Raw genomic sequence first — 25,775 nt, 5'->3', positions numbered from 1 at the left:
TTTACAAAAGCTACTTATAGGGCACTTGGGTGGCTCAGCTGGTTAAGCATCTACCTTTGGCTCGGGTCATGATCCTGGGAACGAGCCCCACGCTGGGCTCCCTGCTCTGAGAGGAGCCTGTTTCTCCCTCTCCCTGCCACTCCCCCTGCTTGCATGTGCTTTCTGTCAAATAAATAAAATCTTAAAAAAAAATAAAATGTTACTTACATCTGGTGTTTTAAATGTAGACCTGGTTTAAACGATTCATGCAGGGCCCACATATGTTAGTATTCCACAAAATGTAAGAAACTGAGCTAAAGTGACGTATTTAACTAAGGAAGTAAAGCAACTGCTACAAAATTCCAAAAAAAGTCGTCACATAGTTCATCACATCGTCTTTGACAGATCCAGAAAGATTATGAAGAATAACAGCTTTCCTAGATTCCTTCAAGTTCAGAAACACGCACGGTAATACTCGATAGGGATACGTTGTTTACTCTGCTGAGTCTTACCGGGATCAGGGGTGGGAGATGAGCACCTGCCCTAAGACACTTCTATTCTACAATCAGGTGACAGGCATGGAGCAAAGCCTTTCTGAGCAGGTGTTACCTAGACCCAACTCCAGAGACGCAAGGGTGAATGGCTCAAAGACAGATTTAGTGAGGTCTGCTAAGACCACCCAGCAGACAGGTGGAAGAATGCCCAAAGGCCTGTCAACTGTAACACTGTCATTTTCACACTGAAAGTAAAGCCCACCATGTGGAAAGTCTAGTGCGCTCATGATGCCAGTCCAGGGCACGCTCATTTGCGCTCATTTGAGGGGCCTTCCCTGTGGGAAGAACATACTGGGGTTGGCGAAGTAGAAAAGGGGTCCAGATTATGCTCTCAACTGAGCACTATAAGCTTTGAAGAGCACAGAAGGCAACTCTAATTATTAAAACTACACAGAAAAATAAACACACTTACCTTTCTCCTTATCTAAAGGTGGGAGGATGCTGTTGTCTCGGCAGACCTTGAAATAGATTTCCTGCTCAATTCCCTCAGGAATGGCTCCTTGTGGGATAATTATACTAACGCCAGTTTCTATGGAACTCAACACCCCACCATTGCTGTTAAACACGCCTCGCGCTGTGGCCACCACAGTATGACCATCCTCATCTTCATCTTCTTCCACAGCTGAAGGGCTGAGAGTTCAGTAACATCAATGAGTAAACAATAAAACAATACACAGGCGTTCCCACTAGGACTCTAACAGGTGGTTTCATTTTATTTTATTTCTCCATATAATCAAGAAGGTAAGCTTTCAGTGACACGTTTTTACTCACAGGAATAATAAATCCTATTTCTCCTGGAGAAATCAATTTCACGTTTGAAGATAACTAATCAATTTCCCTCATTACTAATTTTTGCAAGCAGAATGTACAAGGTCCAACCATCTTACTTGCCTAACTGCTATAGTTCATTGGATTTAAGAAATACATTTTAACAACCACGAAATTCATGTTTTAAAATTGGCAGTCATGGTTTAATTGGCAGCACTTTTTCTCCTTCTTAGTGATACACAGACAATGGTGCATTTATTTCACAACTGAGGGCATCTGAGACCTGGTAAGTACTCATTAGGTTCTCCACCTCCCTGGGAGTCAGTGCCATGAGGTTAATACTTTGGTGTGGGTACCCCTCAAAGCACCCATGAAAAAAACAACAACACAATATATTCACTTAGTACATAAAGAATACCAAAGATCGAGGGGATGTGGAATCATTGACTGCTTCAAGAATGTAGACTATCATGACTTCTTGAAGTAAAATTTTAAGTTCACAACCTGAAGGTGAGCAGAAAGATGGAATGACACAGTAAGTATGTGAAGGGAAATTGTAGCTTCACTCCTGCACAACCAGAACATCAGGGACAATGCTGGTGTGTGTGAGGAAGAACAGGCTTCCCATCCCCCACTAAGGGAAAGGTTCACAAAGAGAAGGCGGCAACACATTTCCATGAGCATTCTTGCTCTCTGGAAGCAGAAGGAAGGTGGCCCTCCTGGCCGTAGGTTCTGCCTGCCAGTGCTTCTATTTCAGTGGGTGGCCTGACAATATAAGTGGTTTTGGGAGGCTGAGACTGAGGTGAAAAAAAGCGGACAAGAACACAAATGCTTATGTTTTTGAGATACCCTCACCAGGCCAAGGTTAGAAGTTATGGAAAGCTATGGTTGGTTGAGTAAGGGCTCTGAGGTCAGACGACCAGGGACTGCCAAATGTAGGCCCCCCTCACCCTAGCTGTGTGACTCTGCCTAAACCACAACGTCACTCATCCTCAGTTCTTGGTAAAACACAGATAATGACAACACCTACTGTCCGTATGTGGTCGTTAGCTGTATTACTTTATTAACATTATCTTGTACCTCTTGCAGGACTTTCACCTAATAGCATTCATTGCAATAACACTGTGGTTTAAATAAATATGTTAAATAAAAACATTAAATAATAACGTTGGCTTAACAATAACATTCGTTTTAAAGTTGAAGTTAAAATATTCATTTTAAGTCCCAAATCACAAAAACTACATGCACACTCACATTAGACAAATCATAAGACAAAGAAAAAGGCAAAACTCTTACCTCACAGGAATAGCTTTAGGCACTGTGCTGATACTGTTCATTTGATACTTAGGCTTATCCGCATGGATGGAGAAAGTTTCAACCCCACTATCAAACTCAGGAGGCTGAGCTGCACCATGTGGTTTCACAAGAGTTTGGGGAGAAGCAGGAGCTTTTGAAGACAAGTCAGGTTTCTGTGCTGTTTCACTTGGCAGCAGATTGTGGTTGAATTTAGGACTTTCAAACTTGCGCTCAAATGGCCGGGCAGAACTTGTATATGGTTTTGGTGTGAATCGATTATATGCTGGAGCGACCGTTTTCTGAGTCTGTTCAGCTCCATTAACTGGAGCTTTATCTGGGAAACTTTTCTGGGGATAGAAAGTAGATTGAACAGTGTCTTCTCGGTTTGGTGGTCTGAAAGTTGCTGGCTTATTCTGAGATGGAGGTGGTTCTGGTTTGGACACTAAAGAATTCTGAAAATCCAGTGACACTGAACTACCTGAAAAAATAAACATATATAAACATTTTTAAAACTTTCTAACAGCCCATGTGGTGTCTCTTCCATTTTAACTTGTCTTGGTACTAGAGTTGAGGCCCTGGTCAGGGGTCCCCCCCCCGCTAGAAGATGGTTCTTGAGCCTTGGTGGCTGTGTGTGACATTGAGCGACCAGGAGCAGGATGGACAGACACATTGTGGCGCTTTAGCATGTCCTGCTGCCCTGGAGGCAGGGTCATGCTACTAGGAGTCTAGGCTTCCAAAAACAGGTGGCTGAGTTGTCTCCTCTCCAACATCCGTAACAAAATAGAAACAGAAGGACAATACAGCTATATTTAAAAAAAAAAAAATCAGCACTATAAAATTCATCTAACTAAAGTCAAAAGGAAAGCCAAAGAACGAGAGATGCTATTTACAACCTGTATAATTACATGGAATTAGGATCTAAAACCTTTGAAGAACTCCTATACACCACAAGAAGATTTTACCAAAGAGAAGATGGGCAAAGCTCTGCAGGGGCAACAACAGAAGTGAAGGTCAGAACGCTGGGTTACAGGATACTCAACCTCACTACTAAGAAAATGCAAACCAAAATAAACCCCAAATATCATTTCACGCCCATTAGAATGGCAACATTTCACTTTGGTAATGCCAAGAGTTGGCAAAGATGTGGAAGAGGAATTTCCATGTATGGCTGGCGGCAGTATAAAGTAGTATCAACTGAATTCTAGCAATTCATTCAGAAAAAAATAACATCAATGCTATACAGTCTTTCAGAAAAAAGAGAAAAAGGGGAACACGTCCTCAGCTCTCTTTTATGAAACTAGCACAACAATGACGGCAAAACCAGACAGGGACACATCATTAAAAAGTAATAAACCCAAATTCCTTGTGAACACAGCAGTGTATTTTACTACATTAACAGAACAAAGAAGAAAAAAGTTATGATCATCTTAGGGCATGTGACCAGATGCTTTCAGCAAACCACAAGGGAATAGAAGGGAACATCCAAAACATAATAAAGGGTAGCTCTGAGAAACCACAAAAAACCAATAGCTAATGGTTAAGGGAGAAATATTAAATCTTTTTCTCCCTAAGATGGGGAAGCAAAGATGTCTGCTCTCATCACTTCCACTCAACATTTTACTTGAGGTCCTTGCCAGCACGAAAAGGCAAGAAAAAGAAATAAAAGGTGTTAAGAATTGGAAGGAATTAAAACTTCATCAGCAGATATGAGTGTGGAAAGAAAATCCTAATATGGGGTAATGTCAGTCTACCACTACAACCAGCTCATCGGGTTGAAGACTTGGCCTAGAATTTGATTCCTACATAAATAATTGAGAAATGTCTATAGTAGAAAAAGGCAATAGAAGAATGATAAACCATGGTATATTCTTAGGGTAAAAGAGACAACCCTTTTTTTGAAAGGGCCAAATAAGACCAGGGGCATTTGGAGGTGAAGTCAGCAGTCCCCTTTCAGGGAGTCTGATGGAAGGCAAAGAGACACAGACACTTTGAGGAGGCAGCAAGAACAAAGCAAGGTGCTCTGAACAACGGAGTAGTGAGCTGCACACATCTGAAGCAGAGGGAAAGGAAAAGATGAAGCAAGCAGGAATGCGGGAGAGGAGCCGCACCACTGGCCCAGGGAGAGAGACAGCATGGGGTAAGGGGAAACAGTTACTGCACAGAGACCTGTGAAGGAGAATGCGGGCAAAAACGCAGGGGTGCTGCTGTTAAAATGAATCAGCTGGAGCTGCTGGCCACCTTGCTGGGATTCTGCCACAGTACCTAACTATAAGGTGTTGAGGGACACATGTTACGTGGAATTTTATAGCTTTCCTATATCCATGTGTGAAGAAGGAACATGATTTTTACAAGCCACCAAACATTTAGATTTAGACATACTGGCAAACAAATACTATTTCCAGAAATTGAGCTGTGCTAGTAAAAGAGATTAAAATCTATTTAGCTCATCTGATACGATGGTCATAGTCCTAAAAACTGGAGATACACTTTTATTTACCAAAACCCTTAGTTTTCATTGTTCCCAGGCTAAGGGCTTTAAGCATATACATTTTAATGAAAAAACCAAAAAACAAAAAAAAAAAACCTTCAAGAACTTGATTTTGTAAGTGTTACTCTATTACAGCAGTAATGCCAACTTTTGAACTTCCTACCTTCACCATGTGTCCCCTTGGCATGCGTGTGGAGGGCGAGAGAAGAGCTGGTACTGGGCTGAGCAGGCTGGGTGTACTGGGAGGGCAATGGGGGAGGAGGAGGTGTGGCCTGGACCGGCTCATAGCGCTTCTCACCAAATGATCTATCCATGCCGTCAGCTTCAGGAGATTTTCCCCTGTAAGGAAATGAAGACAATGCCAACATATGAAAATGGATTTACATTTATACAAAACGAGTTCTCATTCCCCTAAGTATCCCTGAGTTTAAAAAACAAAAGTCTAGAAACTTCACAATTTATTCTTAGGAATATAAATGGTTAACTCCACCCAAATATACAAACAAATTCAACCATTTATCAGCACGAGAAATGTAAGACAGCACAGATATTCCAAGAATATTAGTAAAACATCCAGAAGATGGCAACCAAAAGGCAGATGAAATTTTGGGTATACTTGTAATTTTGTGTCACTTACAAAAACCAGTAATGGTTGAGAGGTTTGAGAAGGTCTTCCAAATATTTTGAAAAACATTTATTGGCCCAAATCTTCCTTAGATTCATTTCTGATTTTGTATCTAAGGTACAAAAAGCCTTGGCTGCTAGCATGCTCAGAGCACCACAAAAAAAGGTTTTTCAGACCAGAGATTGGCACATTTTTTTATCATAAAGGGCTAGACAGTAAATGTTTTTGGCTTTTGGGGCCATATAGGCTCTTGCACAATTACTCAAACTCTGCCCCAAAGCAGCCTTAATATGCAAATTAAGTGGGTGTGGTTGTGTTCCAGTGACACTAAAAACACTGGACATCTCTCACTTGGCAATTGCCCTTAATTTACTAGATCCATTTTTCATTCCAACAACTGCTGGAGTAGCAGACATTGTTTGACTTTACAAAACTCATTTAAGTCAAATTGTGCCACGTGTGCTTATTTTTTCAGATCGCCAATTGTTAATATGTAACACATAAAATTCAAAAACAAAAGAAATCTTAAAAATAGACCCATAATTACAACACTGCCATCTAAACCTTTGCAAAGAGCCAAAGCTGCACTGGCTTTATGTGCACAAATAAAACAGACATTTGGAGAACGTATTTTCACAGAAAATTTCATTGACGAAGTCTAGTCTTGTGATTATCTTTAAAATGATGCTGTTACGTTGCTTTCAGGCTCTTACGCAAAGCACTTGAAGACTTTAAAATCTGAGAGTGCACATAATGCCAGTGACGCAGTGAGGGACACCTTATGTAAAAGCCTCACATTAATGCCAGTCTTACCACTTGACGCTCCTTTTCAAGTAGTCATAGCTAGCGTAAGAGCCAAGAAATCTAGGTGGCGGCAAAGCAAGCGCAATAGAAAAACGAAAGGAAACGGTCAATCTAACTAAGTACATTTGCAGCAAATGGAACTCAAATGTCATTTTAAAATAGCAACCAAAAAAATACACATCCACCGTTTCAGAAGAATTTGATCTATAAAAAAAACCAACACTAACTCTCATGTAAGCTAGGAAAATCACCCATAATTACAATACAGTAACAGACCCTGCCCGCCCTCCACATGTTTTCACTGCACAGCTAGTGAGTAGCAAAGGTGCTTGAGCTCTACTTCTCTTCCACCTCTGCCGTTTGCTTCACTTGCTGGTGGTGAGTAAAGAAGCGAGCTAAATAGGAGGACAGCAGGAATAAGCAGCAGGCTCTGAATAAGAATGAAATGTTCCACTGAAAGAAGAGGGCCAGGCAAAAGAGATCCTTGAAATGGACAGAAGAAACGCTCCAGCACACCGGCTGCTGGGGCCCCCAGAAGGGTAACCAGGAGCTGATGAGTGGAAACAGGCCTGCTGTGAAGCACAGCCAGCTAACGCTCCTGGCTAATGCTCCTTCCTAGCAAGCCCTAATGTGTCACCAGCCCCAGAGCTAAGTCCTGGGATGGGTGGAGCCCACTGCTAAAGCGGCCATGCTTGAATCTCACAGCTTCTCTCACAGGCACACAGAAACCACCTAACAGCAATCTTACTTAGTTCTTAAAAAGCTGAAAATTGCTAACATTTATTTTGAGACCTGAAGTCTCACAGTAAGTGTTCTCTTCAGAGAGACAGATTCTAGTGCCAGTAAAATTCCTCCTTGCCCTGAAGAAGCAGACTGAGTCTCTAGGCGGGGACAGGTGTACATCCGCAAAGGGATATTGCTCTTCCAGCCCCGTGGTGGGATCCTGGAAACTCCTCACCACCTGTGAAGACGAACAGCTGGGCCACTATTTCCAAATCATTCCAGTTCCAACCCACCTCTCTAGAATTATAAGCCAGGCAATAACTACCTGCTTTCTGGGGGTCTGTCCTACGCTAACAGACTTCACCATTCTCTAACTCCCACCATGTTTGAGGTGTGTTTTTAAGTGAAATGTAAGCACATATTATCCAGAAGAAGATATCTTTGCTATTTCTATATTTTACTTTAGAAAATAATGGCCTGCAGGCAGTGTCCTTGTGACAAAAAACAGTAAATGGTTTTGAAATACAGGACAAAAAGGGTCATATATTTCAAATTACTTCCTTGTTGAAGTTGTCTTAATTGGGCACAAGCATACAGCAGCACTAGAAGAGGGAGATGCAGAAACACCTCCTCTCTCAGTCATGCTTTCTTATTCCTCATTCCCGTTCTCAATGCTCTACCCACCAGATACCCACATGGGGAAACGCAGCACAACTACGAAGAGTTTTCACTTTATGACAGCCACAAAAGAAGGAAATGTAAACTAGTGTCCATCTTAAGTCATGCTTTGCCGCTCCCAGAACGCTCACAACAGGAAACAATAAAAGCAAACACTCAAGAGTCCTGGGCCTATTCACAAAGACAGATGTTATCTCTTTCTGTCAAAGGCATGTATCCTTGAGAAATCTCTGACTAGCTAAGACTTGTTCCTCCTAGAGCTGCATTAATGGAAAAGGGGGAAGCTGGCGCAGCTAGTACACTCTGCCCTGTACTGCTGCTGAATCCCCACCCACCAAACACTAGGCAGTGTTCTAGACCCTGTCGGAAAGTTATACATCACAAATATCTCACTAAGCCTTCTTGCCTTCTTTGTAGAAAACCCTATTAGCGCAAAACCAAAAATGCTTCATCAGTTGATTCTCTGAAAAGACTTTTTAGACCTAAATGTATTCTTTCAAGGCTATATTCTGTTTTTTACCAAGTACAAAAATAAAATTAAAAAAATAAAATAAAATCTCTCTCCTTACACTACACCCTTGGACCTGCTTCTAACAATGAATGTGGGGCGCCTGGGTGGCTCAGCTGGTTGAGCGTCTGCCTCTGGCTCAGGTCATCATCTCAGGGTCCTTGGTATCATGCACCCCTGTGTTGGGCTCCTTGCTCAGTGAGGAGATGGCTTCTCCCTCTGCCTCTGCCCCTCCCCCATGCTCATGCTTTCTGCCTCAACTAAAATCTAAAAAAAAAAAAAGGAAGAAGAAGAATGAATGCGTTTAACTAAATAAACGTGAGCTCACTAAGGCTCGCTGTCTGAGTCTGGACGCGCTCTGCAGATGTACCGGGCACCTCTCCAGTGTTGCATTAGGAGAGGTTCACAACACTGGACACTGTGTGCATTTAACAACGCCCACTGCAGCACTCAAAGTCTGCATCTGTAGTTCTCACAAACAGCTTTCTTCTCTAGACAAAGATTAAAATGGATGACAGTGGAAAAAAGGTTTTTAAAACTTCACCTCAAATGATGTCTAAGAACAGAGTGGTAATTAAAATTAGGTTTTTTTAATATTAGAGATTTTAAAGTTTATTCTAAAAAAATTTCCACTCAGTTGTAAATTAACAGTTAAATCCACATAATCCCAAGCATCTAATTCACTAAATATCTGGGTGCTTTGGAGCTTAGATACAAGAATGATTTGTGATGGCTTTTTGATGTGTCAACTTGGGTAGGCCAAACTCCAACCCCCATCATTTGCTCAAACACTAATGTAGGGGCTACTGTGACAGGGTTTTATAGATATAATGCCTCTAGTCAGTTGAGTTCACTGGGAGATCTGCATGGACCCTTTAAAAGAGAACTTGGGCCTTCCCTGAACTCAGAGATTCCCAAACAGTTCTATATCTGCTCATCCTGTTCTGTGAACTCACAACTCCCTTGCCCGTAGGGTCCTATAATGGCGTAAACGAGTTCCTTATAATGAATCTGCATCTGTTTCTCATTCTTACGGGTTTGTTTTGCTGAAGTATGAGTCTATGTGAGTTTATATATCCCTCCCTCAGTGAGAATACAATAGCAACAAAAACCCCAAGAAAGCAAGCATCAACAAGATCACCAACATACAAGTCAACAAAAAGGAGAAAAGAACAAGGAAAAGATGACTAGGAGTCAAGAAACTTAGGTGCTAGGTCCTAGCTCTACCCCGTCATGTCAACTCACTGGACCTCTGTTTCCTCATGCATAAAACTGGACCAGAAATCTTACCTTGGGAAGAAAAAAAAAAAAAAGAACTCTACTGCCCTCCCTTCAAATAATGTTGCCCCCTGCCATGCTATTTTCTTATTTAAAAAGCAAAAACAGAAAAGAGGGAAAAGAACCAGCATTAAGTGTGTTGCACAGAGGGGAGACTTATGATTCACCTAAAACCCAGAGTCTTCAAGTTTACTCCCTTACCTAAAAACACTAATTGTGCACGTGTACATCCTACAGCTAGAAACTATGGACAGTGCTAAATGACTAGAGCTGATAGAAATCATGTATTATGGTCTTAACTTCCAAATACACTGAATTTCACATGATTAATTCTACCCTATGCAACTAAGCCTTTATGTCTCTTATTTTTAAAAGGCGAGTCTTGGGTGAAATAACTTACTTTGAAGAGTAATTAGAAAAATTTGGTTGATTCTGAGAATGAATTGGCTTGGCAGGCTCTGAGAGATGGCTAGCAGGAATGTGTGTAGGAGGCTTGTTTTCAAAACTTCTTCGGTCAAAGTATGAGAGCTGTTTTCGATAATATTCTTCATCCTCCTCGGGATCATAATGATTAGACCGAACAATATCTTCAGGTGGCTTCATCTGAGGTTTTTGAGGTTCTGGGATCCTAACAATGAATGACAAATGGAACAACTTTTTAGATGATAATTTTACAGAGAAAATGGAATATATAGATATTTTATCTTGACCTTTCAATGCTATGATTATTCAAGGATCGAGCTGAGCAGTCCAATAGTCAAAATGGGCATTTCAAATACTCAGAAGGCAGCCCTCTTCTGGCTCCTGGAGCCTTTAACACGATCCAATAAGCTTGATAATGATCTGGTTAGAGCCTCACGGCAGGTTAGAAGCAGTTAATTGGAAAGAGAAAAGGGAACATACAACTAAGTGGAGAACTTCCCAAAGTACTTACACCAATTTTAGCAACAAGTAGTAACTGAGAGAATTCAAGAACTTTAATCCAGGATCGATAAATGATTCTCATATAAGGAAATGGCTCTATATAGTCCAAAGTTCTAGAGGGCACAGGAAGCAGTGGGGAAGAAATTAAGTTGTTCAGCAAATTAAGAGAGGTCTTCTTCAATTTACGATGGGATTATATCCTGATAAATCCAGAGGAAGGTGAAAATACTATTCAGTCAATGTACTGAATATACCTAATTTACCAAATACCAACCATAGCTTAGCGTAGCCTACCTTGAATGTGTTCAGAACACATACTTTAGCCTACAATTGGGCAAAATCATCTAATGCCAAGCGTATTTTATAATAAAGTGGTATTTCATGTAATTTATTGAATACTAGACTGAAAATGAGAAACAGAATGGTTGTATGGCTACAGAATGGTTTTAAGTGTGCTAGCTGTCTAACCCCCCTGATCGTGTGGCTGACTGGGAGCTGCCCCTGCGCAGCATTAGCAGAGAGTACTGTAATTTTGCAGAGTACTGCAAAATTCAAAAAGTACAATTTCTACTGAATGCATATTGCTTTCATGCCAATGTAAAGTTGAACAATCATTAAGTCACATTACTGGAAGTTGGGGACTGTCTGTACATTGTTATGTATGCTCTGCTTCGTGAATTTTAGAAACTTTGCCTCAAAAATAGATAAATAGGTTTCACACCAAAAAAGGGGCTAAGCTTTCAGTAATTACAAGTTTATTTTGTGTGAAACAACTCGTTTGCTAATGATACTGGCTAAAGGAGACCCCCCAGTAGTTTACATTATCATGAAAAGCACTAGACATCATTAAGAGGAAAATCTGTATGTTAGATAGTAGTTCCTCTTTAACACAAGCAGAAGTGTAAGCAAATTTAAACAGGAGTTAGGCAGAAAAACTGTATTCAAACCCAGTCTGTCACTTACTTGCAGTGTGACAAGACCCCTGCTGAGAGGGCTATGGGCCAGGTTTCTCTCCTGGCTCCACCAAGTCCCATAAGCTACTCAACCTCTCAGCTCCAGTGCCTCTCTTTCAAATGGAAGAAAGGACCATCCACCCACACGGCACTGAAGTGTTTAGAACAATGGCAAGCATATGGCGCATATGGCACGGGCTCACTAAATGATTAATTTTTGTTATTTTAGCCAAACTGAGTCTGTTTCTTTACCCCTAAAAGCCTAAAGAGATTGCATGTCTAAAAGCACAAACCAAAGAATGTAATACAAATATGAAGGGCTTTAACATTTTTATTTTAATCGCTTGCTAGAAAAATATCCTTTTGAAAGACTTGATTACTAAAAGCGTAACAAAGATCTGTTAAAGAAGACATAATCAAGACCTTCATTTTTCTTTCTAGGGCCACTCTCTTAGTTAAAAAGGCTGGTACTTTTCATCTAAGGACAAACAAGGTCCTTTCCCTTTTCCTTCCTCTCCTCTACTTACTTAGTAAAGAGGCTTCCTCACTGACTGGAAGGGTCAGACTCCAGGTCAGTTCCATGCCATGAACACCACAGAGCATACCCACCTGTACAGTGTTTTGTCGTGTTCACTGAACTGATTCTGAGGAGTGGCTTTAGGACCAATGATGGGAGCACCTGAGGGTTTAGATGCTACCTCTGGAGGCTGCAAAACAGAACACAAACATGCCCCAGGAACAGATAATTTAAAAAGAGGCTTCATTTAAGCAGGGGAGGGAAAGCAAGGAAGCACTGTGAACCGCTCCTTCACTGAAGATGCCCATGCATCCCAGGCAGGAAAGGCATGGTTACATGCTTACCTTAAAACCAGCAATGTGGTTTTCATCTTTCTTGCTCTCCAATGATGCAGATCTTTTGTTTTCAAACATTTTAACTCTAGTGAGCACAGACTGGGGTTTCATTGCTGGATCTTCCTCCTCTTCAGTCAGAGTTGGGGGTGGAGGCAGTGGTTTGGTATTTGAAGGCAGAACTTCTGGCTTGTGTTGAGACGCAGGTATTAGAGGAGGGACAACTGCAGCACCATGGAGAGGCTCATAGTGGCCTGCTTTAGAGGTAAATCCTTGTGATGGTACTTGCTCGTAACTTCGTGGGTATTGGTCAAAATACTGTTTGGGTTCAGGCGCCTTTGGGCCTGCTGAAGAATAGGACTGTGCTTCTGGTCTGTATCTGTTATGCATGTCATACCCGGGAGTTGGCTGCTCTTCATGTCGTAGGGTGGAGGTTCTGGGAGGCTGGTCAAAGCGTGGTCTGCTATCATAGGGCAGAGAGGCTGGCTCTTCAAAACGTGGGTAATAGCCTCGTTCTGAGGACTCTTCAGGATGCTGTCTGGAGTCAGGGTCCCGAGGGTGCTGATTATCAAAAGAAGGCCGAGGCTGGTAGGGCTGTTTGTCATCATAATAGGACCACTGCTCTTCATATGAAGGAATGCGCTCTTCGTAGCGGAGACGATGGTCATAGTTTCGAGAAAACTGGTCTGTGTAGCTTGACGAGTCATATCTGTATGTGGGCTGCTCGAGATCTCTGTTGGCTTGTTTCTCTACATATGGGGGTTGGGATTCATAGCTCGGATTAGGCTCCTTGTCTGGCCTCTGCCCTGCGTGACCAACAGCTGGCTGTTTCAAAACATGATTCTGTCTCATCATTTCCTCAGGATAGGGATCTTTTCTATACACCTGTATAAAATATTCATGTGTAAGTACAAAGGCTTGTTTTTAATTCTAACCTACTTTAATAGTCAAAAATAGAATTTAGTATGTGAAAATAGTATGTTCTACCATTTATTACCAAGACAAGAAAGAGATTAGTGAGAAAGCTAGTTTAAGTGAAAGCTCAAAATTTATAATGCAGGTAGGGGGGTTTTTATGTTTTAGCATTTTCTAAATGAAAAGGGAGTTAAAGATAATTAATTATTAAATTTAGCAGAAAATTAATACACTGAACTGATTCCACTTGATTTGGACACCGAAAATAAAAATCATAAAGAAATCTTATGGACACCAGAATTTACAAAACACGAAAATGCTTATGATGAGTCACAACTAGTATTATAAGGAATTCTGGAAAATACTAAAAGCCAAAAAATGAAAATAATAAAAACATTAAGCACAAATCCCAATTAAAAAGCCTATTTTCAAATTATCAATATACCACCAAAAGCCATGCAAACTATAAAACTGAAATGATTCGTACTGATTCGAAAGCACTATGGAGTGTAAGCCCACAGTAAAAAAGCAAAAAGAACACTTAAAGGGCAAAGCAAAAATGATCGTGTGCTAGACTGATGGAGAGCAACGAATGAGGGCAACACTGCAGCACAGGTACCTTTGCTGGATCTACATGCGACGGCAATGATGGCTCTTGATCTCTTAGCATTATGTGAGCTGCCTCAGTGCTTGGTGTTCTTAAAGAATCAGCTTGTGGTGAGTAAGAGGTGGAAGGAGCTGGGACGGGCCCCTCCAGTCTGACATTAGTTAAAGTGACATTATGGTTAACAGCAGAGGTTGATGATGCTGGGTTTGTTTCAGGCGAAAGGTAAGGGACTGGAGATGAGGCTTCTGCTTTCTGTGAAGTGTTTAAAATATTTTAAATATAGTGTTTTTGTTTACTGCTAACTTCCCACTTCCATTTATAGGGGTTGGCAGACATACATTTTAAGTGTGCTGAATAACAAAGCTATGACCTCACGTCCTCAATGAAAAAAAAAAAAATCAGTATACTGCTGTGTAAGACGAACACACAAAGCTTAGAATTAAGTCCTTGGTATTCTCAAATCGAAATTAAAGATTAATTCTTAATCTGAAGAAAGGACAAAATATATTCTTCAACTCAATCACCACATTCTAAAATTTAATAATGCACCTCTAACTACAAAACGTTGAATGCTTGCTGCTTACCTGTTGAGAGGCTGTTTTAAATCCAGGGGAGTCTATTCTATGAATTGGTTGTGGCTGCGCTTGTGGTGAATAAGGAGGATATGTTTGGTTTTCATGATGCATCCCAGAGGAGTCCTCTCTTACAGGCTCAGAGGACCGTGTAATGGCAGACTCCGGTGGAGTCCCAACCTCATCATTAAGAGTTTCATCTAGTTCTTGATCAGTGTAGGCCCCGCCTTCTGTATCTGTGTCTTCATAGTCAGAAGTGTGTCTACTGTCCGTGCTATACATTGAGTATTCACTACCTGGGGCTGACAGGTAGGACAGACGATCATCATGCAAATCAAGGTCATCACTTGTAGCACCATCCGCCTGGGTCAAATAAAAGTAAATTAAAAATTTTATTCAGTAGTTCTTTAAGAGATGGCCTTTATTTTACAAGGGAGATTGAAAAGGATATTTTTCTTCAGAGAAATCACATCTATTTCTTGAAACTTCTGGCGAGGAAAGGTCAAGAAGATTGTACAAGCACACATGCAGACACACAGAGCATCCCTTGAGATCTGAAGGTCTTGGAAGAATGAAATTTTGGCTGCTTAGCCATGACAAAGCTGGACTCTGAGGCTCAGCCCCAGAGGTCAATGAAGGAACCCTGACACCACTCAGGTTTACAAAACCTAATCAGTGTATCAGCCCAAAGCAAGGTGAAGAGGGAGAATGTTACCAAACCAAGCTCACATAAACAACGACACACTGACAGAACAGCGCATTTTAAGAGTAACTATGAAAATAAATGCCACAGTTCAAGTTGAGTAAGAGCTTACATATATTTTTATAAATACATATAAGTATATATTATAAAGAAAACAACTTTTTAAAAAGTTGGTATTTGGCCCTCAAGTTTTTGTAAACAAAATGGAAAAGCATCATCACCTAAGTGCCAGCTGCCTCATTAAATTAAGAATTAACTGTCTTTACTATTTTTCACAGATGTATCCAATGGATGGTGAGGGAGAAATGCAATTGTGTTTCTCTTTCATAAGTAATTAAGAGCTGAGTTGGTTTTTATTAGTCTACATTATCTTCTGAGTAGACCAGAAAGAAAATGAGAAGCATCTGAGGGAAAGGAATCTAAAGAACTGCAACAACAGGCTGCCATTAGATACCAGTTTGAAACCAGTACCTGGATTAATCAGAACAGTCCCTGAAGATCTTGCCTGGACATTGTGCCCAGATGAGCACGAGAGTCAAAGGATCTAGAATCCAGAATTCAGACAATCTTCCTTCCATTTTAAGCACAGACTGAGGACAAACAAGGCTTGAGCCGCCTGAATGGAACATTCCACACAGTCCTATGCTTGGCTCTCTTAAGAGCCTCATCCTGAGTGCTGCCCTCCTGATAAGAATAAATAAATGAAATCTTTGAGGAAAATAAAAAGGAAGAGGGAAAAAAAAAAAAAAAAGACTAGGGGATGTGAGGTGTCCCTGGGTCTCTGGTTTTCAACAGAGGACCTGCTGAGCTCAGGGAGTGAGAATTCCAGGGCTCTGCTCTAAGTTACAGCAGAGTCTCTCCCACTGAAATCTCAAGGACTTCTCAACTCTATAATGGCTGCTGCAGAAGAGAGGTCTTTTTGCTATCTACTTTAACTTCTAATGCTCCAGGGCTCTGGAAGACTCTATTACCCAGCAGCCAGCCAGGGAAATATTTAAGTCCTTGGGGAAGAATTAACTTGGAATTCACCAATCCACCTAGCTTCTGCAGTGGTATGAAATGCGCAAGTGAGCAAGAACCACGGATTGCTCTGAACCAAGAAATGACCTATGCCTACATGTTAAGAAAGTCTCAGGATGACTTTTCTTGGTTTAGTTGGGAACACGTTAAGACTGTGTCAGATCTTGCAAAAAAGAAGTCTTTCCAGCAATTAGAACAGAGAAGTTCGCTCAGGAAAGTCAATGTGAAATGAAGTGGTTTTGGTTTAAGAATCTATTATGATAACTTATACTTGAATAGAAGGGGCAGGAGATCTACCAAGCTTGATTTTAATTTTAAAAACCTATTCTGATTTCCAAAATGCATCAATCTATTCTAATAACAAATGATCTGTTTTTCCTCATGTAAGTTAGGGGAGTTAGACCTGTATTTTAAAATCCAAGCAAAGACAGGAAGCGCACAATAGTATCATGAAAAGAAATCATGGAAAATTAAGATTTGTGGATTAAAAAAAAAACCCTCAGATAGGCAGATAGCATACTTTGTGCATTTATAAACTAATTTCATTTCGGGAATCACTAAGGCAAGCTATTAACCATTCTACCTGAGAAAGGCTGCTAAAAGAATTGTGTTTTTACAGATTAGTATGGAGAGGACTACAATTCTTTATATCAAAAATTAAAAATAATGTGTTTCTGTAAAGTGATGCAGTGGGTTTTTTTTTTTCCACCTCAATTTGTCTGTCAAGTGTCCCAGCTGATATGCCAGTTATTCAAAGTGGTCTGATCTCCTATGATAGTCCATCCCCTAAAGTGGTACTGATGAGAAAAACCACGATTCTGACACATCAATACAGGTGGGAACAGCAGACCAAACACGACCTCTAGATGTAAACATTTTCACATCCCTTCTCACAAAGGTCGTGCTTTCTGGACAAAGGGCATAGTGGTCCCAAGCATGCAGCATGCACTGCTAGAGCACCTGTAGCCAGAGCCAGGCAGAGGAAAGTAGGGGCCGTGCAGGGGCCAAACACAACCAAAACCAAGCCAACAACAAAATACTAAAACAAAACGAAACAAAACAAAACAAGAGATATTCTCAATCTTTTCTAGCAACCAAAACATATTAATACTGTACTGAAGGTAAAATATAATAAAATAAAAGTTTCTTTCAGCTGTATCAACTTGCCCAGCAAAATGAACAGACCTCTCCCATCAAAGACTGCTATAAAACCAGAAAGACTGATAACAGAAAGTAGTTATTTTAAAGCTGGCCATTTAAATGTACATAAAAATAAAAAATTATATCTAAAAGGATGTATTGCTCTGTTCATTATCTCCTAAGTATGTTGTAACAATATGAACAGGTACTATGCACAAAAAAAAAATCCCTAGGTAAACAAAGCAAAAAAATTGGTTCTTTACTTAAAACTTCCCAAAGCCTACCAGCCTATGCTGGTAGATTACAGTGCTGCCCCTCACTATGCTGCTGGCCCCTTACAGGGGAGATATGGCTACAGTTTTTCCCACCCATTACTTGCCTTTTTCTTCCAGACCAAGTCCTGAAACTCATGTGCAGAGGACAGCACTTTGGCAAACATGGACTCAGCCCACTCAACTGTCCTCGCTTTCAGAGGAGAAAACTAAAGCCAGGTTCTAAGTTATTTCTCAGAGCCAAAGTTTGGGCAGAGCCAAAACTCTTGCCCTTTTAGTTAGCATTTGAGAATTCTTGGAGAGAGGCCACGGAAGTGGTAATTCAAAGGTGGGGAAATTTCAGAACCTTTTACTATCAAAAACAGCTTTCATGACCCCCACATACAAATTGTAAAAAGTTAAAAGCAAACTCTCCCCAAATTACTCTAATATACTGATCTCAACAGAAAACAATGGTAACTCAAAGGCATCCCTGATTAGTCATATCATCTACTGTAAGGGCTAAGGAACAGAAAGTTTCTTACCTTTCCTTCAGAAACCCATACCAACTGGTTCTGTTGTTGCTGAATTGCTTCTTTCAGTGCACCATACCAACCATCATTCATTGAATTCAAGTTAATTGTAGCTGAAAATAAATTAACAACATTGTTTTACAGTTAGAACTCTGTAAAAAGCCAGAATTCATTCAACCCTAAATGCACCAGCTCAATCATCATTCCTTAGTTATTTGAAGGATAATGTTTGAGGACACACACCTTTGAAATTTCTATTTTGGCATGGTACATGTTCTTTGACTCAAACAGCAGCTGTTAATGTAACAGGAAGCTTTCCAAGGCAAAGGTTATATATATCACTTATAGCATTTGAACAACTCAGTACTTTTGTCTACATATTGTTGCCTAGACATTTTAAACTACATGAAGGCCTTTAATCTACTCACTTGTAAAAAGATGGTGATTATTTTTACGAAGTTTATGAGACCGTTCATATAACTTCCTGGCACTTTTCCGAGATTCTGGACATAACCTCATCCTCATTGTTTTCACACCCTGCTTAGAATCAGGGTTAAGGAATACAACAATGGGATACCACTGGGCATAATTCAGACGATCAACTGCATTTGGTGTTACATCTAATAAAGCATGTTTGTCCTGGAGGCACACATACACACAAAAAGTAAACAAGGACACAAGACAGAGTTAATTAAGAATCTTCACCTTCAAAAAAAGTCACAGGCTAAAATACATTCCAATGGTAATGGACATTTAATTGGGTTCCAAAATGTCTCAAGAGTACATGTTAGGAAAAACGGTAATCAGAATTCAATACAATTTCTTGCCCAATTAAAAAAACAAAAAAACAAAAAACAAAACCTTCACGCTCACTTTAAGATAGCCCCGATACTTGCAAGTTTACAGTATTATCTGTGTTCTGTAAAGTGAAAGAGAGTATACGAATTTAATGTTCCTGACATGATCTTATAAAGTAACTATATTCCCTATGCATATAATAAATATCTTTTGATGCATGTAATACTGTTTCAGTGAAAGTGGTTATTGGAATGTTCTTAAGTAGGGGCTTAATCTTCTTATGGCAGGCCAGTAGTAATTTTAGAAAAGCTACATTACTACTTTCAAATTAACTAAACTTCATCCCACTCAAACAACATTCACAGATTATAATGAAATAGGTCAATTTTCAATAACTTACCTGATCTATTATTTGCTTTATTGTATGAAGGCGAATAATGCCAGAGCTACGTTGGTCAGTTCCAGCATCTCGTGGTTCACTTTCTATCCATGACATCAAAAGGCAAAAACAAAAAATCAAATGTCCATTGATTAGACCATAGTTTCTCAACTACTGGGCACTACCACATGCTGGACTCTGTAATAGTTATAGGGGCTGTCCTGTGCACTACAGCCTGTTCTGCAGCATTTCTGGCCACCTCGTGCTACATGACTCTCGTCCATATTATGACAAATAAAAATGTCTCAAGGAGTGGCCAGTATCCTCAGTGAAGCAGATCCCTGGTCGATTGCCACTGGGTTAAATTAACACTTCCCAACAATTCTGGGATTAGAGAAGGCAAGCAAGGCACTCATTTCAGGAGCAATATTCAATGGGGTGCCAAAAAACCTTAGCAATCAAGTAATACTTTGGGGCCATATGTTTGAAAGATAAAAATGAAAAACAATAAGGAATTAATAAGTAAAACTTAAATAAAAATTATTTTAGACTGTCACTGGTCAAGAAAAATTGTTAGGTGCCTGGGTGGCTTGGCTGGTTAAAGGACTGCCTTCAGCATAAGTCATGATCCTGGAACCCACGCTCAAGTCCCACATCCAGCTCCCTGCTTAGCAGAGAGTCTGCTTCTCCCTCTGACCTTCCCCCTCTTGTGCGCTCTCTCATTCTCTCCTTCACAAATAAATAAGTAAAATCTTTTAAAAAGAGAGAGAGAGAAGAGAAAGAAAAATTGTCAAATATGGCAATTCTTTCAATTGAAAATGAGATTAAAAAAAATAAACTTAAAAATAATATTGATGAGCTTGCTTCCATTAAAGGAAAATAAAATGATCAATTCTGTTTTGGTATAAGTAAAATATTTAAACTTGAAATAATGTGAGTTTCATATATCTATATTTTATGTTTTCCAAAAATTTTCTATGTTCTGGAAAAAGACATTAAAAAAAGAGGTAGAAATATGCATGTATGGAGACCCATTTTTTCTTTTGCCTAATACTCTAGGATGGGTTGGCATGGCACTATTTCCAAAGGTTTTACACATTGTGACATGCAAAGAAAATGACATTATTCGTACAGCCAACAGAGATAAACTTAGGAGGCCTCTTCTGGGTGAAGCCCCGTCTAGCTGCTGGCGGCCAATGAAATCAATACCTGGATAAGTCCACAACCCAAAACCAACAATGCTGTAACAGAGGGGCTGAGGAGTTCTGGGTTAGAGGACTTTTTGGAACCTGGGTGCAGAGAAGGCTATTAATTTGTAACTGAGACAGACTGCGGTTTCACACTGGCATCCTGTCCCTCCCTACTAGTGTATAATATGCCAAGTGCAGCTTGAGCCAGTTACTAACCAGAAACCTTGGAGGTCTATTAATATGAAGTTCTTCACTACAAAGGCACAGCAATGTTTATGACTTTGGTCACAAGGAAAACTTTAAAGACAAACAGGAGCTCTGGTTTTTCAGATGAGACAAAAGCAGAGATTTGGAAGGACAAAGGTTACACTGAAGGCAAGCTGAACGACTCTAGGGAATTAAGATAAAGCTCTACCAGCAAACAGGGCAGAATTTCAAATCTGGTGAACAGAAAATTAAAGAGAGATCAACTGGTAGTTTTGGTTGGAGAAAATGCTACCAATTCTTTAGCAAAAGACTCTCACTGGACTCAGAGAGGATACATAACTATGCTATCCTAATACCTTTTTTAAAAGCCTGGCTGAAGTGTAGAAAAAATTCAATTAAAGCAATCAATTACTTCCTCAGGTAGAGCTTCACAAGTCTTCACACATACTTTTCCTATATTTAAAAACCCTAAGTTTGGTTATGGGCAGGGTTACCACCAACTTATTTAGGCCAAATGCTATCTACAAATGATGACCCCAAAAAAACCTCTTCTGAAAATACTAACAAACTGAAAGGGGAAGCAGAAATAAGCATTTTCTACACTTGGGTCAAATTTTACTATCATTTGTCTGCAAATCTTTTCAGTTTCATAAACTAAATAGCCTCATTCAACTTTCAGTGAAAAGTAATATAATAAAAAGGAAATGCTCTTATTCTTTAAATTAAAACTGTTAATGCGGGTCTCATCTAATGACAGTAGGAACAATGACAAAGGCACAACCCTTCAGATGGCAACAGCAATCATATGCAACCATATGTAACCAGAAAATGCTCATGTTCCACAGCTTATTTCTGACTGTATTTGGGAATTCTAAGAAAATTATCATAAACATGGGAAAAGCTGTATTTCTGAGGATTTAAATCCTTCATAAAACAAAGCAAAGCTGAAACAAGCAAATAAAATATGGACCGATTTCCACATCCTTTATAAAAGTAAAATATAAAACTGAAATCAACTATTTATAAATAACAGAAGACTAATCAACCAAAATTTGGTTGCACAATGGATAATTTAAAAAAACACGGTTTTATCAATTAAAGGAGGAAAACCGAATAAAGCCCCACACCCCCACACCGTTTGCTTGCAAATGGTGGTAGGGTGGAAGAAAATACAATAGGTTAAAATTAAGGATGATGATGATATATGTCATCAAATTAATTTTCTAAGCTTTCCAAATAGTGAGCATTTCTATAATTAGAGGAAAAAACCAGCTTAAGGCTTTATCTATAGCTTAAAGCAAGCCAAAGTGGTCATAACCAAGTCCGTATATTTAAAGTACCACAATAGCTAAACTAAAAGAATCTGCAAGCAGAATCTGTTAGGCATTTAAACACTACATCTTCATTATTTATATTTAACTCTAACTTACTATAAATGCCTACAATAACTGATGGCATGAACCATATTTTTATTACCCCTTTTATATACTTGTTTCTGTTAGCTCAATGACTGAAAGCACTGGACTAAAGCCAGGAAGGGTTGGGTTCAAAGTTGAGTTTTGTCACTCATTAGCTGGGTGTCATCAGGGAAATTTAGAGTGAAGAGGTTGGTTGGCAATGGTCCTAACCACCCTAAGACTCAAGTTGCTCAACTTCAGCATGGATACTCTAATATTACCCATGGTGATATTGTCAGATTTATTAAACAAGATCATGTTCAATTTTCATATGAAGCCAGAGCTTCATAAATGGGTGATTCTTTTTATTATTAAAGGGAAGTAGTACAACCAGGACACAGTCACTCCAATTTCCCTCCAAATTAAATAAACTGGATAAACTGCAAACTTTAACTTACAGAAAGTTTTATTTCTGTTAGGTGAATGGATCAGACCTTTCCTTTAGAGGAGTACCAAGTAAGGCAATACCCTCAACCTCATCTAAGTCCGTCTTAAGGCCACTTACTTGCAATCTGATAAATATCTGGTTCCTCTCTTGCCAGCTTTTCTCTGGCAACATCAGCTATTGGTCCAAAGATAGTTACAGGCCTCAGAAATCCAGCTGGGAGAAATTCAAAGGAAAAATAACACAGTTTATACTTTTTCTTTCTTAAGCACATTGACATTAATGGTATTAAGGTTACTCTATAGAAAATAAATTACCTTCTCGAAGAACAACTCTTTCATAGGCTGGAAACTTTGTTTGAACTGGCTGAGCTGACAAATCCTCCCTACTCTTTCGAAGATTTCTCTTGGAACTGCGAAGACCCCGGAATCTCCAGAAGTCAGCACGGTCTCCCCCAGCTGTTTTTGGAAGTGTGTACTGTACACTGGCTAACTGCTCAGCCCTGGACAAGACAGAATACAGGACAGACAGATGGATAAATATATTTGAAAAGCAAAATGGAAAAAGACCCATAGACGACACAAAATGTCAAAATACTGGACAGAACTCTACATGTAGTTTAAATCTTAATGGCTAAACTAAGATAAAGAAGTTCTAGGGCATCTGGGGGCCTCAGCGGGTTAAGTGTCCAACTCTTGATCTCAGTTCAGGTCTTGATCTGAGGGTCGTGAGTTTAAGACCCACCCACATTGGTCTCCACAATAAGTGTGGACCCTACTTAAAATAAAGAAAGAAATAATAAAATACAAAAATAAAATAAAATAGTTTGTACAACTAAGTCAGTCATAGATACAGTGAATATAATGAAAACTAATTCTTTACACTGCCAAAATTTCCCAGTGGGATTCAAGTCTTCCATCATCATTTACTTAACTATTTTATGAGAAGTATCCAAACATTCATACCTGTTCTTATTAGGGATGATGCCTCTTTCTACTTCTTTATGATTTTTGCCAATTCGAATAGCAAGCCAAGAGCCTAGTTTCCCATTGTACAAGGTATCCACAACACGGAACACCTCTCCTTTGTTAAAACTAAGTCCATAGGGAGATTCCTTTTCATATTCAAAATGGGTTCTAATATAGAAAGAATCTCCTACATCTGATTCTACGATGCGACGATAAACTAAAAGGAATCAAAACAAAAACATTATCAATAGCGAGTAAGATAAGAAATTACTCTGAAGAAATAGATTATGTGAAGATGCTCTGATAATAATAAACCAACAGCATTCAACATATGTTGGATCCACATACCACATTAGGCATTCTGTCTCACGTACAGCACCATTATCTCATGAAATAGGACATAGGTTTATACCTACCTATATAGGTTTAGCACCTCCATTTTGCAGATGAGGAAAAGTAATGCAGAAACAGATCAAGCAACTTGTCCTTAACCACACAGTTCTATTTATATCATCTAACTTAACTTTGCTGCAAGTATTACAGATAGTCACATTTTCTAAATAAGTGGTTCTCAAATGAGGGTAATTTTGTTCCCCCAGGGGATATTAGGCAATATCTGGAGACATTTTTGATCAGGTAAGTGTGCTATTGGCATCTAGTGGATAGAGGCCAGGGATGTCTCTAGGCATCCTATAAGATATGGGTCAGCTTCTACAAAAAAGAATTATTTGGCCCAAAACAAAAATAGTGCTGAGGCTGAGAAACCCTGTTCTAACTGAAAAGTGTATCTTCCTAATCAAAGAAAATTAGGCATTCTCTTCAATTAATGCTAACAAAAATGTATTGCTTAGAAAACATCAGTAAAAAATTTGGAAGGTGACTGTATACTTTTGTATGATTCTAATGGCTAATAAACAACTAGGATTTTTCTATGCCTTGTGAAGAGTTGGACAGCACTCTACTTAAACTAGAATGTCATAAAGGTTGGTCCTAAAATCGCGCTTTCTAAAGAGCAGAGTGTTAAGACTGTACCTCAAAGTGACTTAAACTCTGAGATTAACAAATGCATTTATCACTCAGCTTTGAATGATTTAAAAATGGAAATTAAATTCCCTATTTAAGTTCTCAGAATTCTGTAGATTTTCTCCATTTCCTGACAGTATCTCACCATCTTTCTTCTTCTGAGCCAATATAGTCACTTCTTCTCCTTTAGGGAGGTCGAGTAGGAAAAGGACAGCTTCTTCTCTTATGATGTTTGTGAAATCTACATTGTTTACCTGTTAAAATATATTTCACAAATTATTATTGGCCATATTTAAAGATTATGAAAATACTTATCTACACAGAAAACAAAGATTCTCAGACTTTATGTAATTTGAAAACATCACAGCTTTCAGAGGGAAAAAACTGATTTTCCTTTGGAGAAAAATAATACACTCTAATTTAAAATATGTAGAAACCAAGTAAATTGGGTAAAGTTGTAAATTCATTTAAAGAGTAGCCATAATACATCCTGGCATTAATGATCATCTACTGCAATATCCAACCAATTTAGACCAGAAAGACAACATCTAATTCCAAGTATCTATTATTATAAGCTTTCTGGCTTTAAATTTTGAAATTATAAACTCCACAAATGTAACTTAAAACTAATATAATGTTGTATACCAGTATACCTCAAAAAAAAAAAAAAAAAAAAAAGATTTGAATTCTGTGAATTTAAAAATAGAGCCTTACTTTTTACTAGATTCTGAAAAAGAAATCAGTAGGAAATAAGAAAAATAAAACAGCACATGCATTGTCCCAACTCTATAAGAACATCTGTATGATGTAGGCTCAATGTCTGCAAAGTCATTAGGTACTTATATTAGAAGCTCTTAAGGACCAAAGGAAACTTATCAAAATGTTACTGGTGATTATATGCAGGGTCACAGGTAGATTTTCTTTCACTTTTTGAAAATTTTCCACATTAAAAAAAAATTAACATGCACTACTTTTATGATATAAAACAAAAGTAAATTATTAAGAAATAATTTTAAAATGATGCACATACAGGTGCCTAGCTGGCTCAGTTGGTAAGAGCACGTGACTCTTATGCCAGGGTTGTGAGTTTGAGTCTCATGTTGGGGCTAAAGCTTACTTAATAAGGAAAATAAGAGCTTTAAAAAAATAAAATAAAATAAAATAAAAAAATAAAATAAAATAAAATAAAATGATGTATGT

At 39.1% G+C, this 25,775-nt stretch overlaps 1 protein-coding gene across 7 annotated transcripts in view; it reads right to left on the bottom strand.

Annotated features, from left to right (window-relative positions):
* Positions 1 to 25,775, bottom strand: part of TJP1 (tight junction protein 1) — a 242,313-nt gene that overhangs the window by 5,619 nt on the left and 210,919 nt on the right. For 5 of the 7 annotated variants that reach the window (XM_059180180.1, XM_059180181.1, XM_059180182.1 and 2 more), the window contains 15 exons: positions 24,721 to 24,829; positions 23,550 to 23,769; positions 22,902 to 23,086; positions 22,705 to 22,800; positions 19,367 to 19,449; positions 18,597 to 18,807; positions 18,181 to 18,281; positions 14,534 to 14,884; positions 13,962 to 14,201; positions 12,440 to 13,312; positions 12,188 to 12,285; positions 10,102 to 10,329; positions 5,249 to 5,424; positions 2,598 to 3,075; positions 946 to 1,163 (listed from right to left, as the gene is read on the bottom strand). In XM_059180180.1, the coding sequence (XP_059036163.1) occupies positions 946 to 1,163; positions 2,598 to 3,075; positions 5,249 to 5,424; positions 10,102 to 10,329; positions 12,188 to 12,285; positions 12,440 to 13,312; positions 13,962 to 14,201; positions 14,534 to 14,884; positions 18,181 to 18,281; positions 18,597 to 18,807; positions 19,367 to 19,449; positions 22,705 to 22,800; positions 22,902 to 23,086; positions 23,550 to 23,769; positions 24,721 to 24,829 (3,667 nt within the window). The remainder of the gene's footprint in view (positions 1 to 945; positions 1,164 to 2,597; positions 3,076 to 5,248; positions 5,425 to 10,101; positions 10,330 to 12,187; positions 12,286 to 12,439; positions 13,313 to 13,961; positions 14,202 to 14,533; positions 14,885 to 18,180; positions 18,282 to 18,596; positions 18,808 to 19,366; positions 19,450 to 22,704; positions 22,801 to 22,901; positions 23,087 to 23,549; positions 23,770 to 24,720; positions 24,830 to 25,775) is intronic. The other 2 variants (XM_059180183.1, XM_059180186.1) reach the window with 1 other exon arrangement.

The sequence above is a fragment of the Mustela lutreola genome, chromosome 7, assembly GCF_030435805.1.
Source record: "Mustela lutreola isolate mMusLut2 chromosome 7, mMusLut2.pri, whole genome shotgun sequence".
Lineage (NCBI taxonomy): Eukaryota > Metazoa > Chordata > Mammalia > Carnivora > Mustelidae > Mustela > Mustela lutreola.
The sequence above is the reverse complement of the archived record's forward strand: the minus strand, read 5'-3'. Positions and strand labels throughout refer to the sequence as shown.